The sequence below is a fragment of the Vulpes vulpes genome, chromosome 1 (genome assembly GCF_048418805.1).
Source record: "Vulpes vulpes isolate BD-2025 chromosome 1, VulVul3, whole genome shotgun sequence".
In the NCBI taxonomy this organism is placed as follows: domain Eukaryota; kingdom Metazoa; phylum Chordata; class Mammalia; order Carnivora; family Canidae; genus Vulpes; species Vulpes vulpes.
The window spans coordinates 135,182,469-135,197,518 of record NC_132780.1 but is presented as its reverse complement, the minus strand read 5'-3'; the positions used below and the strand labels follow the sequence as shown (position 1 = coordinate 135,197,518).

The 15,050-nt window shown below is 45.2% G+C and overlaps 1 protein-coding gene across 1 annotated transcript in view; it reads right to left on the bottom strand.

The window, feature by feature from the left end:
* TBC1D22B (TBC1 domain family member 22B) overlaps positions 1 to 15,050 on the bottom strand; it is a 75,869-nt gene that overhangs the window by 14,083 nt on the left and 46,736 nt on the right. Inside the window, exons 9-12 of the mRNA XM_025990845.2 lie at positions 7,907 to 8,013; positions 7,392 to 7,467; positions 4,726 to 4,853; positions 4,357 to 4,452 (exon numbers count right to left, since the gene is read on the bottom strand). Of these exons, the coding sequence (XP_025846630.1) occupies positions 4,357 to 4,452; positions 4,726 to 4,853; positions 7,392 to 7,467; positions 7,907 to 8,013 (407 nt within the window). The remainder of the gene's footprint in view (positions 1 to 4,356; positions 4,453 to 4,725; positions 4,854 to 7,391; positions 7,468 to 7,906; positions 8,014 to 15,050) is intronic.

Below are 15,050 nucleotides of genomic sequence, written 5' to 3'. Positions count from 1 at the left end.
TGGGCTCCACCTTCCCATGGAGACCAAGGAGGGAGGGCAGGAAGAGGAATGAGGAAGTCACAGGTCCTTCTGGCAGCAGCAGAAGAAAAACCCAGGAGCCAATATAGTAGAACAAGAAGAGGACCTTGGAGCACTTCTTTCTCAGTCTTAAAACAACCAATTTGTTGTTAAACATTTACTTTGTGAGAAGAAAGCCTGAGAGTGATTGTCAATGAAAGGTGAGAATGTCAACGTGGATGGAACTGGAGGGTATTATGCTGAGTGAAGTAAGTCAATCGGAGAAGGACAGTGTATGTTCTCACTCATTTGGGGAATATAAAAAATAGTGAAAGGGAATATAAAAGAAGGGAAAAGAAATGTTGGGAAATATCAGGAAGGGAGACAGAACATAAAGACTCCTAACTCTGGGAAACGAACTAGGGGTGGTGGAAGGGGAGGAGGGCGGGGGGTGGAGGGGAATGGGTGATGGGCACTGAGGCGGACACTTGACGGGATGAGCACTGGGTGTTTCTCTGTATGTTGGTAAATTGAACACCAATAAAAATTAACCCCAAAAAAAAAAAAAAAAAAAAGAAAGAAAGGTGAGAATGGTGGAGGGTAGAAGCCCTGAGAAGGGGAGGAGGAGGCAGTGCCTGAGGCAGGCAGATCAGATCCTTGCTTGGGAACCTTGAGTAGCTACTGTGTGAATTCAGCTCAAGTGCCCCAGTTGTCTGGCCAGGCCCCTAAGGCAGAGGCAAAAGAACACAATCCATTTGTGTGGCACGGATTCTGGGTATCAACCACTTACTCCCTGGGTGACCTTGGGCTAGTTAATCTTGCTGAGACTCAGTTTGCTCATTTGTAAAATGGGAAGGAGGGTGCAGTTATGATTTACCTTGTGGGACTATTGCAAGGATTAAATTAACACAGTAAGCATTTAGATTAGTGCTTAGAACACATTAAAGTGCTAAGAATTCTTTGTTATTCCATTGAACCTTACGAAATTGCTAGTATCTGACCATTTGGGCCTATAAAAACAATGCCGTAAGCCTCACCCCAATATTATCATGATCCTTCCATTAGACCAGCCCAGGCTGAAAGCCAGAAATGCCAAGGGGCCCCCCCATGCTTTGAAAGTGCCTTGGCCCAGATCTGTTAGAAGCTCTCATTTCAAGAGGTCCATGGCTCAGAAGATGGGCCATCCTGCCCCTACTTCTGTGTACCGAGCTGCCTCAGGTCCCCTTGCTCAGAGGTCTCAGGAAGGAAATATCCTCAAGTGATCCTCCTGTCATCAGTTCTTGGTCCCCTCTCCCAGGCAATGTGAATCCAGATATCTGCTCAGCTAAGGAGAAGTAGGTGCCCTTCCTTCTGGGGGCTTTTGCCACAGCTGTGACACTGCCCTTTGCCCCACACCCTTTGACACCCCCTCTCCAGTCCTGTTTGCTCAACCAGCTTGGTAGTTTCTCCCAGGATCAGGTAAGTAAGTCACATGGTTTACTCAGAAGTCACACATCTACTCAGACGTGGTTCCTAAAACTGTCTTTACCTCACTGAGTACATTTCAGGGAGCAATAATAATAATAAGCGCCCTGTTCTGAGGCTGTAGGGCAACTACCCCATTCTAACTGCTTCATGTGTATTAACTGTTTAATCCTCACAATAGCCTTAGGAGGTAGGTACTCTTATCCTCATTTTACAGGTAAGAACATTGAGGCACAGAAAGTCAAGTTACTTTGCTTAAAGTTGCATACCTAGAAAGGTGGCAGAGCTAGGATCTGACCCCAGGCATGTTTTCTTTTCTTAGCCATAACATCATGGAACTGTGGGGCTAGGAGGGACTTTGCAGATTATCCAGTTTAACTGTCCCTTCCATTTCGTCTAAAAAAAAAGGTGACACTCCTCGAGTAGACTAAGTAACGTGTTAATAGAGCAGCAGGCACAATCCTCATTGTCATTCTGTGGGTTACTGCAGAAAGATCTCAAATCCATCAGATAATCAAATATGCAACCCAGGAAAGAAGAACATCTCTATGTCTAACATAGTTTTAAAGTCACAGACTATTATGGTCCTACGCTCTGCCAATATTGTGAACTGCTAAAAGCCATTCCAGGAATCATCTCCACCTCTCTGAGCTAATCTGGGAAGCACTTTTATCACATATGACAAGGCCCTCTGAGCCTGGCTCATGATAACTAAATTAAACTTCATCCTCTTGAAATCCTGCTCCACCTCAACCACATTATCAAAATTGATAGCTTACCCCAGCACACGGCCATTCCAGCCCCTCATGCTCATTTATCCTAGGATGTCACATATGCTGCTTGTTGGCAGAAGCTGTGGCTCTTTACCAGCTGCCTGTGGCAGAAGCCCGCTTTCCCCTTTGCCTTCCAAAACCCTTACTTGGGCAAGTTGGGTCCCGTCTTTTCATCTATCCACTGAGCGGACTTCTGTTCTTTAACCACCTAATGACAATTACGGAGAGGTACAGCTCTGGGATCATAGAAAGCCTTCTGTTACTCTTGAGAACACCTATGTTAGTAGTTAGAACTTAGAAGAACAGTTAACCTTCTCTGGCTTTCCCCCCTGCTTTTAAGAGTCATAGATGAGGGAGGGAAGGAGAGAGGGAGGAAGAAGGAAGGAAGGAGAAATCCCTTAGTCCAGAAATGTGCAAAGCAGAGAAAGACAAGCCCCCCAGCCTACCCCAGAGAGAACTATGAACAAGCTCCAGGCCTGTCCCTGAAGACTGCAGAGCTTCGCAATCCATCTCCTCGAACCCAATTCCCCATTACCCCTTCTTGTGGGCCTCTTGGAACAGCAGCTTGGCTTTCCATCGTTTAACACGTACCCTCCGTCTTCTTCACATCCCTAGCCAAGGCTTCCGGGCTGCCCCACTCTCCCTGGTCACCCCCCTCTGTCTCCTTTGCTCTGTCCACCTCTTCTCCCCAGCTGTCTCACAAAGGTGTGGCAGTGCTCAGGCCTGGACTTCTCCCCTCCTCTGTCCACACTCATTTCCTTACAGGTCTCTACTGTCCTGGCTTTAAGGACCATCTAGCCAAAGGTTCCTAAATATACATGTCCAATCCAGACCTCTTTCTCTCTTTTGAGCTCTCAACTCATAAGATTTATTTGCCTATCTAGATCTCCATTTGGGTGTCTAATGGCAGTTCAAATTCGACATGCCCAAACCTGAACTCCTGAAAGTCCTCCATAAACCTGTTCCTCCTATAGCCTTCTTGTAAACTCAGTCATCCTAACTCAACCCTTCCTGTCCTACTCTACACTCAATTCATCAAGAAATCCTGTTGGCTCTATTAACAATATATATATATATATATATATGATCTAATATATATGCGTACACACACACACACACACAAAGATCTGCCCACTTGTCACACCCTCACTGATGCCATGCAGGTTCAAGCCACCCTCACATCTCACCTGGAGGACTCTAACAGCCTACTGGGTGGTCTCCCTGCTTCCACCTTTGTCCATACCTACAATCTACATAGAAGCCAGAGTGATCCTTTAAAAATATAAGTCAGATCATGTCCCTCCTCTGCTAAAGACATTCTTATGGCTCCTCTTCCATTCAAATAAAAGCCCAAACTTACAGTGGCTACAAAGTCCTCTGTGACCTGGGTCTCTTGTGATTCCTCTGGCCTTACATTTTCCTATTCTTCCTCTGGACCATTCTGCTTTAGGCCACACTGGCCACCACGATTCTGTAAATAGCCCAGGCACACTGCTGCCTTAAGGCCTTTGCACTGGCTGTTCCCTCTGCCTGGACACTCTTGTGCCGCTGATGTCCATGACTCTCTCAGCTTGCTTAAGCCTTTGCTCAGATGGCACCTTCTCAGTGAGCCTATCCTACTTTTTTTGAAATTGCAAACTGTCCCTTCCCTACCACCTAATAATTCCTTTATCTTGCTCTACTTAAAAAAAAAAAAAAATTCTCATCACCTTCTAACATTCTGTTTAATTTACTATGTTCTTGCCTATTGTTAAGTCTCTTCCCAACTAGCGTGTAAGCTCTCTGGGAATAGGGATCTCTGTCTGATTTACTTTTCAATGTATCCTATGCCTCCAACCGTGCCTAGAACATGGCAGGCATTCAGCAAAGGCTTATCAATGAATGAATGAAATATCTCTTAGGCTGGCTTAACTGCTCTGCAGTATTTCAGGCCCTAAGACTCTTCACACTGCAGAATTCTGGGGCTGGCTGACTTGGCCATTCTGCCAACTAGGAGGGGCAACCTCTTCTGAGCAGCCTGTCTCCTTCCCTCTTCCCGGCTAGCCACCTGCCTTAGCGCCTTCTATCTGTACAGCCCCATGAATGGGATAACTCCCCTCAGCCTGGGCTCCTGGCCACTTACCTGAAAGTCCTCCTCATCCAAGATCTCCTTTCTCCACTTGATCAAGAAGGCTGCACACACGTAGAGATGAAAATGGGAGAACCCTTCTGGTTCAGACTGGGGAGGGAAAAGACAGTTAGGTCTCCAGGCCCTGACAAGGAACTGGCTTTAGCCCTCTTGGTTCCAATCCTCCCGCAAGGTAGGCATACGGCACAGCACTCCTTCCATGGCTGGGCACACAGAGGCCCGAGCAGACTGTGCAGAGGTCCTGCCCCGGAGACTAAGGCAGACACAGAAGTGGGAAGGAGGTGAGGGAACTTCTGAGCAGTACATCTGCCAGGGCAAGGAGCCTGGTGTCTCAGGGACAGCCTGGCATGGAGCACTTCATACCTGGTATGTGTCCCACAGACGGATGGTGCAGCGAAGGGGAAGCTCCCGCATGAGCAGGTTGTTCATCCAACGAAAGGCAAACTGTAGGTATTCGACCTCGTACCTCCTGAAGTGATTATGTACCTGCTCTGAAACAGGAGTGTCATTGGCCCCAAAAGCACAACCTAGAGGACTGGACCCTGACAGTCACATGATCCAAAAAGGCAGTTTCCATCTCTCTTTCCCCACTCTTCCTGGGGAAGCCAAGCACAGAAAGGCCACACTGGCATCTGACCATCCTTTGTGTTCGATGCCACCATCTCACAGCCACACTGTATGGTTAACGCAACCCCACATGTAGTAAAACTAGCTTAACATCCATGGTGATGTTCTAGGTTCTTCCTTCACAGGCTTGCTCTTGCCATAAAGCAGTAGATGTGAGGTTCACTTGGCTGCTTGACCCTATTACTCTTCAGAGGAGGAGTCATAATGGAGAAGAACCATGGGGGTCACCTTGGTCATCCTCCTGCCAGTGAGGACTTCTTCCTCAGCATCCCTGACAGACAGCAGCCAGCAGGGACTTAAACACTGCCAAAGAGGTTCACTGACTCAATTAAGGGCAGCCTCTCCCACTGATGTATTAAGTGATTCACCAGAGAGTGCTTCACCATATTCAGTAGGAACTGGCCCCTTCCTGACTCCCACCCTTAGTGTTTGTGTGGAACTCTGGGACAATCCCAAATCCACTGGATCCCTGTTCTACATGACAGCCCTTTAAACAGTGCTTAATAGCATTAAAAAAATTATTATCCTCCTCAGTTTCCTAATCTATAAAATGTGGATAATCATTCATACCTACAAAGGTTTCAGGGAGGATAAAATGAGGAGACAAAAGTGCTTACAACAGCAGCTGGCATGTGGTAAATACATAAGATAATTTTTTGAAAGAATAATAACAATGGTTATTTCTGGGGAATAGAATTTAAGGAAGGGGGAGGATGTGTTACTTTTTATTTTTTATTTTTACAAATTGTTTTTAGTTTTTTTAATGTGCATTACTTCTATAATTCAATCAAACAATACAGATACATACACTTATAAATCCCCTATCCTAAAATACTATGCCTTTACTTATCAGGTATTTGTGAGGGCAGAAAAAACAAGGATAGGGCAGACAGTGGCAGAAAGCACAGCACCTGCTCTCTGGAACCTGGGATGAGGGATGCAAGAGAGCTGGATGTGGGCCCTGTGCTGGGGCTAAGGGTGGGGTCACGGTGATGAGACAAAGATCGAAAAACATCCTATGGAAAGATGTGCTAGAAACAACTGTAAATCAGCAAACAAGACAGGAAGACTGAAATCCTAAGTCAAAAAAGAAAGCTGGAGGGACACCTGGGTGGCTCAGTGGTTGAGTGTCTGCCTTTGGCTCAGGCATGACCCCAGGGTCCTGGGATTGAGTTGCACATTGGACTCCCTACCGGGAGCCTGCTTCTCCCTCTACTTATGCTCTGCCTATGTCTCTGCCTCTCTCATGAATAAATAATTTAAAAAAAAAATCTTAAAAAAAAAAAAAAAAAAAGGAAGCCAGAATGAGTGGAATCCACCAGGGAAGGTTTTCAAGAAAAGAGAAGCTGGAGAAGAGAGAAAGATATGCAGTTTTTGTACAGGGAGTCAGATGGGGGGAAGGCAATGCTTTGGTGAAGCACAAGATCCACGATAGAAAGTCAGGAAATGAGATGTCTTAGTCATGTAGTATCTGGTGGAGTCATAAGAAAGCTTTACAACCTAACTAGTGCTACTGAGACCACTTAACAGAAGACCTTGTTGTGGTGTTCTAGGCTATCATTATGAAGCTTAATTCTGACTTCTCTTTCTGGGTCTCAGTTTCTTCATCAGTAAGAAGTAGGGCCTCCCAAGTTGTCTTTTAGTTCTAGAGTTCATGATCCCAAGCCAGAGCCAAGGAATTACTGTGAGGCTTCAGCTCCTCAGAGCCACCCTGTTTCAGGAGGAGTCATGTCTCACTTCCTGCCTGCCCCCCTCACCCAGCCCAAACTGGTCACAGGATGCAGTGGAAGAGGCCTGCTATGGGCCGGACTTGAGGAGTGTGCATCAAGCCCAGGAGTGACATCACCATATCAAGGCCAAGGTCAGACTAGAGCTTGATGCTTAAAGCAACAGAGAGCCATGAGAAGCTTCCAAGCAGGAGAGAGACATGACCAGAACAGTGCTTTAGAAAGATATGGTTGTGTGACAGAAAGTTTGCAAGAGGGAAGAGTATGGAGGAAGCTAGTCCTTCTAGGAGGAAGCTATAGAAGTCCAGGCGTGGCTGGACCAGCTGTGGCTAGGAAAATGGAGAAGAAAGGGTGAATCTGAAAAGAAAAAGAGGGAGGGAGGAAGTAGAGCTAAAAAAAGAAAAAAGAAAGAAAAAGAAAGGGTGAAGTGAAAAGATATGCTGAAAGAGAACTGATAGAACTTGGTGACAGAAAACAAAAGAGAAAGAACTTGAGGTGCCAGCAGAGCTCCCCTTCCTCTTCCCACTGAGATGTGGAAGGACAAGGGTGTCGCCAACAGCACAGAGTGAGTTGGAGAGGGTGGTGGCGGACTGAGGAGAGGTCCCAGCAGCACTGCTGGCTTGTGTCAGAATCATACTGTGCTACTGCCAGAGAATTCCTCTTCTTCCAACCTACCATCAATCCGGCTGACAAGCTCTTCCAGCGCCTTGACCTTCTTCTGGATCCCTGGTTGTGCAAAGGTGTAGTTATCCTGCAAATGACATAGAGCCCAGGATGAACGGGGAGTTCAAAGTGGTGCTACCACTCTCAAGGTCACTGAAACACGTTTAAAAGCACAGGCTGTTTTTCCAAAGCTGCTACCAGCATTCTGAGGAACAAAAGGAAAGCAGAACAGCCAGCACAGGAAAGGCCTGGCAGAGCCTCACAAGGTGGAAGCGAACCGCCTGGCTCGGGGTATATGGGAGAAAGGAGTGGCACACTCTGAGGACAAAGCCAGGGCAACACAGAGACCTCCTCAGAGTCCAGGTGATGCTAGACCTTTTGAAAGCTGTAAAGCTAACAAAAGAGGTGAAGATGGATGTACCAAAACGAGGTAGAGCCATGCTGGGTGGGGGACCCTGCAAGATGGAGGAAAGCAAGAAGGTACTCGAAGGCTTGTGGGGCAACCCACAAGGGCAGAACTGGCTCACCTGGATCCCATCTAGTAGTTTGCTCATGCACCAAAAGCTGTCGGCTTCAATGCTTCGAAGCATGTCCTGAGACAAATTGGTCACATCAAAGTTCTCCACATCCTCTTCTGTAAAACAAAAGGTGAAGAAAGTCCAGAGGTCTTCTCTAAAAAATGGAGAAAGACAGAGTTTGGTAACTTCAACAGTGTCCTTCCTAAGGTCAGGGGAGAGCCAGTCTAAGCTGATGCCAAGGAACAAGGGCATGCCTTCCTCCTTCCCTGGTCAGGTGGGCCAGCATTCCTAGGAAAGTTCTTGAGAATCTCATTACAAGATGGAACAGGCCACTTCTCCCATCAATTCCACTGGGTCCAACATATCTTTTTCTCTTCTGCATTTGTTTATTTGGTTTTAGGAAAAGATACCTCAGGCCTTTGATTTCGGAAATTTAGTAAGTTGCCTGGCATACTCACACTTGTATGTAGTGAGAATGCTGGGATCATATGGCCCCCGCAGCTCATTTTAAAGACACAATCTCCATATTCTGAGAAGGCAGACCCACAGTCTCACCACTCAGAAGTGAAGATGAGTGTGTGAGGGCAGATAGCCTCCAAACCAGTGGGAGCTTCTGGGATTTAATTTTACTAATTTGATAGTTCCTACATGGGGTTATAAATCAGACTGAGAGGATACTCCAGAGAAAAGGGGTTCCACAGACAAATACAGTTGACAAATGGTGTCTTACATCTTCATCACGGAGATTCACAAAGATCATAGCATACAAAAGGACATGAGGAATTTTAACAAATTCTACACTAAGTAAATCTGTTTAACACTATTTATCCAGCACTTCCCAGGCTTCTTTAGCCACTGGACCTCTTTTAAAGAGGACCATCTGTTAGCTTCTCAGGGAAACACCACACTAAGTAACTATAGTGAGAGGCAGTCTATCTGGTCTGAAATCCAAGTGGGGATGACATCAAGATCCTCTAGAAACCTGAAGAAGTAAAAGGCCATAGGAGGTTTCCTTCCTGCCACAGAAGTGGAAGTACTAAGAAAGGCTCTCCTTGCCCAACACAATAGGCCACCTCAACCCACAGGCCCCCGCGTGCCTTGCAGAGACCATGCGTGGAAATGTGCAGGCTTGAGTTCTGCGGCAGAAGCGGCTTTTCTCTTTAGACCCACAGCTCTATTTTGAAAATAGAACATTCACTGCAGTCCTGGTGCTGCGGAGACACAGGCATCTGATGAAATGTATTCCGAATCCAGGCCTTTCATTTATGAGAATTATTATGAAGACCTACAACCGAACCCCCCTGGGACAACGCGTAACAATTCTTGGATTTTCATCCTGTATAAACAGCATTTTTTAATAGACATCAAGGGCTAGAAAAACCCTTTTAGGGAGGGTGGGATGCTGTGTAGAAAAACTATAATGCTAGCAACAAACTAAAAGCCTAACTCAAAGTACAGCCACAGTTAATACATGTAAAGTGATAACAATGGTGCCTGGCACACAGTAGGTATAATAGAGTTCTTTCAAATGAAGTTTATTAGGAATTTGTAATGACACAGGAAAGCATGTCACAGTGTTAAGGGAAAAGAGCAAAATACAAAATTATTTATGGTATACTCTCAGCTACTGTACATACAATATTTATGTGTACTTATATAAGCAGAAAGGAAAGACAAAATATATCACAAGGTTTACAGTGTTTATTTCCTAGGTAGTAGGGATAAAAGATTTTTATTTTCTTTAAGCTTTACTAGACTTTTCAAAATTTCTACAATAACCATAATTTTTTATAGTCAAGGAAAAAATGTACACTCTTTTAGGAAAAAAGGGGCTACAATTGACTACACTTGCCTTTTATCACCAAACAGGAATAAAGATTTTGTAAACTAACACTAAGCTTGCAGAAACTAAGACTTCAGATAATATACAAAGGTCCACTTGAGAAATCACGTAAAAAATAAAGCCTCATCATCCCCTCCCCCCCCGCCCAACTTCAACTACTTACTATGTGCTGTATACAAACTATGAACTTAGTTAAATAATACTGAGCTCTAAGGCCCAGTTCAGAATTTTCCTTTTTCTCTTTGCTTCATATTACATTTCTGAGATCCTCCCATGGATTCTGACCTACAGGTTCCACCAACCCACTCTCCGGGGCCAAGTGCAGGAGGAGAGTGCTATTTCCTCGAGTGACCGTGGCTGCTCAAACCACTGTCCTGAGCAGTAGCCCCCTCTTTATGAGAAGAGGATTATTTAAAAAAAAAAAAAAAAAAACCTCTGAAACCCACAAGAAAGGCTCCAGACAAAAACCACTCCTGCTACTCCCACACACTTCCCAAATGAACAACCAGAACTCCATAGTAATTTGAGGAGTCTTTTCCAACTTGGGCATTCTACAGTTCCAGAATGTTGCAGTGGAAATGTAACTGGGAAGGGTAACAACAGAGAAAGAGCCCAGGTCCCCGAGAACAATGGGAATAAGCCCTGACAGCCTGTGTCAGACAGGATAGCATGTGGCTAAGAGTACAGACTCTGGAGGCAGACTCAAATCCTGGCTCTGTCACTCCTAGGTATGTGGTTTTGGGCAAATGACTTTACTTTGGTGCCTCAATGTCTCCTCGGTTAAGGTGGTAATATCTTATCAGCGTCATGGAATATTTTGAGGATTAAGTGAATTAATACATGAAATGTGCTAACAACAGTGCCTGGCACAAAATAAGCATTATGTAAATGTTAGCTAGTATTATTGTCATTAAAATGAGAAACAAACAACCTTCAACTTAAAACAACTTTTAAGTGATAACAGTATTTACAGCAAAACCTAACTTAATTCCAACATATACCTTAAAAATAATTTTCAAAGCTTCCCATTTCCACCGTTTGGTCTAAAGGAGGAAAATCTAACAACGTGAGGTCTTAAGTCAATATGATGCCACTCTCAGTAACTGTACCAATCCCAAATCTTGAGCTGTCCAGGGAGCAAAGGGACCAACAGACAAGACGCTGAGCCCTCTCTGGGGGCCCTGAGTCAGGGCCTCTTGTCTCCCTGTGTGCTGCCCTGATGCCTGGGCTGCCCATTAGGCCTTTGCTTTCACAGACAGTGGGATAGTTAAGCAGCCTTTCAGAGAGTGGGAGGAGAGTTTAGTTCTAGTACTCTGCCTGCTGGGAGGATAAAATTCACACATTCAGTCAAAAACTGTGAGCTGAGCGCACCAGCAAAAAGCAGCAGAGGAAGGGAGGCCCAAATGCTCTCTGAAGAGCTTCATTCAGCATAAACAGTCTGTTCAGAAGGATCATTAAACATTCCACTTGAGAAAATTCAACATATAATTGAAGCTGGAATGGGAAACCATGCCAGCAATGCAGTCCCGAATGAGGGCAGCGTCTTTGGTTGTCATTACAGAGCATACAACAGCCAGGACTCAGACTGAAGGCAATGAGATTTTAAGGATATTTTTATGGCTATTTTAAAAGGCAAAGCATCCAAAAAGAGGAAACCCAAAAGCTCTTTGTAAGAATCAAATTGCCCACTCTGGGCTAAGAAGAACATGCCCATTTATCAGCTGATAAAACATACTTGAGCGGTGACTCTAGCCAAGTGTTTATTTTTCTGAGAACTCCCAAGTCCTAGGCCTGAAATCAGCTTTGTTTATGTGTCAAATACTCCCCAACAGCTTTGGGAAGAACTAGTTCTGCTTAAACTGACAAGAGTAACTCGTCTTTTCCTCTTCGCTGTTCTAGGCACTTCCTGGGAACCATCTGTGATTGCAGGGCAATTTCTAGATTTTGTGAACTGTTGGGTCAGAATGATTCAGCCCAAATGGCGGGTAGGAGAGAGTTCAAGGCATCAGACTGCAGATAGCCTTTCTATTTCCCAAAGCCTCTGGTTTACCTAATTCCTGTCTTTATTTTTTTTAGGATTAGACAGGTAAGAATACCTTGCATAATGCTTTTCTGAACACAAAAACTGAGGAAAGAAAAAAATAAAATTTCGGCCACACATCTAAAGAACCTCATAAAATAAGACCTTAAAACGTCTCATCCAGGAAAACACTACTTTAAGAAAAGTGTCAAGGACTTCATCTGACCACCTACATGTCATCATTTTTTTTTTAAGATTTTATTTATTTATTCATGAGAGAGAGAGAGAGAGAGAGAGAGAGAGACAGGCAGAGACACAGGCAGAGGGAGAAGCAGGCTCCATGCAGGGAGCCTGATGTGGAACTCGATCCCGGGACTCCAGGATCACGCCCTGGGCTGAAGGCAGGCACTAAACCGCTGAGCCATCCAGGGATCCCCATGTCATCATTTTTAAGTGATATATAAATGTAGCACCTGGGCGGCTCAGTTGGTTAAGCATCTGCTTTTTCTTCTCCCTCTGCCCCTCCCTCTGCTCATGATTTCTCTAAAAAAAAAAAAAAAAAAAAGTATTATTGGGCACAACTCATTTGCATTTCTGGGCAAGTATATGATGGCAGCAGCCATGATGAGGACACTACTGCAAACCCTAGTATAGAGAGGGTGGAGGGGCCCCTGGCTAATTCCTAGAAAGTCAAACAACCTGGCAGAGAAAGGAGAGTACAGAGAGTGGGTCTCCTCTGAGGAGAAGGTCAGAGGAAAGACTTCTTCTGAGGCTCCTACAGAGCAGAGGCCTGCAGGGAGGCAGTTCTGTTTCATGAGGACCACGCCACACACTGTGAGAGAGGAGGCATGCTGTCTCAAAGATGCAGAGAAGCAGCGACCAGGGAGCCCTTCCTGACACTGGGCTTGTCACTCAGTGTAGTGACTAAAAGACAATAATTGACTCAGAATGATACATTATCTCTGGCTATACCCCTACTCAGTGTGGAGTACACAGAGTATACATGCATCATGATACCCTGGTTAAAATTTTATTTAAAAACCAACATACCCAGGGACGCCTGAGTGGCTCAGTGGTTGAGGATATGCCTTCAGCTCAGGGTGTGATCCTGGGGTCCTGGGATTGAGTCCCACATTGGGCTCCCTCTGTGAAGCTTGCTTCTCCCTCTGCCTACGGCTCTGCCTCTTTCTGTGTCTCTCATGAATAAATAAATAAAATCTTAAAAAAAAACAAACAAAACCCAACATACTCACCACATCTTCTCTATTTTCCTCAGGTTCCTGTATTACTTTTACAGCAAACATTCATGATTGCTGGTCAACTTAGCCTCTTGGCACAGGTTGTAGGACCCTAGATTATATAAACCCAGACTATACGAGTACTCAGGTTAAAAGGACAAAAGAAGGGCCAAGTCCAGCACACACTTAACCTTCTAGGGCTTGTCCAAAGACCAGCCACAGGGGCAGGCTGCATGTCACCATGTGGATGTGAACAGGCTTGGGGAAGTCCAGGGCCCCCACTGTCAGCTGCTCAGGGGCTTTTCATCTAGGTTCAAACATCTTGCACATGTTAGCTATCACAATTTCTCTTCTGTTACCATTTCTCACTTATTCGAGGTCTGATGCCAGGGAGAAAGAGCAGGCAGGCAGGCATGCACGTGTCATTCAGCTTACTACCAGGGAGAGAGCAGGCTAAATCTTAAAATCCCAGAGATGATAAGCCACAACTTGCACCTGGAAGACTTCCCTCCTATGAAATCGGAAATCTAGCACGGGACATCCCATGAAGTGCACATACCACTCTTGAGTGTCAGGTGAAAGTGGTTCAGCTCAATGATGGCGGGGGGCAGTCTCCACATGTATGTGTGTTGCTGGGGAGAGCCTCACATATTCCTCAACTGCCTAGCCATACAAGGCTACTTCATCTACAAAGATGGGGCCAGGAAGCATCTGGAGGCGGGTGCTAAAAAAAAAATTCAGTATCAACTACACTCCCCAATTCCCTCCAAACCAATAGCATTAAAATAGAAAATGTAATATCATTACTATATGATTTAATTTATATAAAGTGTAGAAACAGGCAAATATAATCAGGGTGCTAGAAGTTAGGGAAGTAGCTGCCTTTGAGGGAGGAGGGACTAGAAGCGAACCCAAGGGGACTTCTGGAGGGCTGGAGATGTTCCACGTCCTGATATAGATGCTAGTTATTTAGAGGAAACATATCAAGCTGTGCATGTATGAGATATGTATTTTTTTAAAGTATGTTATTCTTTAAAGTTTACTTTAAGAAGCAAACAAGGAATGCCCTCTTCAGCCTGTAATGAAAATCCGCCATTACTACAGAAGTTTGTCCGGGTTCACCCTTGGCCTCCACACCTCACTGGACAGGGGAGAACAGGATGGGCAGGCTGGATATCACACACAGAGAGTTGGATATGAGGTAGAAGAGGGGGCCTCCCAGGAACTCAGAGCAGGGGGCTGGAGTATCCATAGCAGCCCAGGACAAGATCTGGCTGTCGAGTCCCCGGTACCTGAGTACATGGGGAGTTCTTACCAACAACCCATTTTCTCTGAAAATCTGAGTGTTAACTATCAAAAAGTAACTGCATCCCCCACCCCCACCCCCAACCTCCTTCAGGACTTAGTGCAAACGTCCCCTCCTCAGTGTGACCCTGGCTCACTGTCCCGTTTGAGACCTGCTCCTGTTGCCACTCGTGCTGATAGGGCATTGTCTCCACTTTTACCACTCCATAGCACTCATCACAGTCCGGCAAACACTATCTGTGTTTCTATTCATTGTCTGTTTCTGCTCATCAGAAGTTAGGCTCTATGAGGGATTTTTAAACATATAATTTATATATAATAGACTACACATAAGTACACAGTTCCTTTTTTTTTTGTAAGAGAGAGAGAGAGATCATGTGTGCAAGCAGGGGTCGGGGGGGGAGGGCAGAGGAAGAGAGAGGATCTCAAGCAGACTCCATGCTCAGTACAGAGCCTGATGCAGGGCTCCATCTCATGACCCTGAGATCATGACTGGAGCAGAAATCAAGTCGTACACTCAACCGACTGAGTCACCCAGGTGCCCTCACAGTTCCATTTTGACCCATGTATACATCTGTGTAAAAGATGCCTCGTTCCATATAGAAAACATTTCCAGCACCCCAGAAATTTCTTAATGCCTCTTCCCAGTCAATCTCCCACCAGAGTCAAGCCCTGCCTTTATTTCTAGTGCCATGGACTATTTCTGAACTCCATTTAAATGGAATCATTTAATGTGTATTTTTTTGG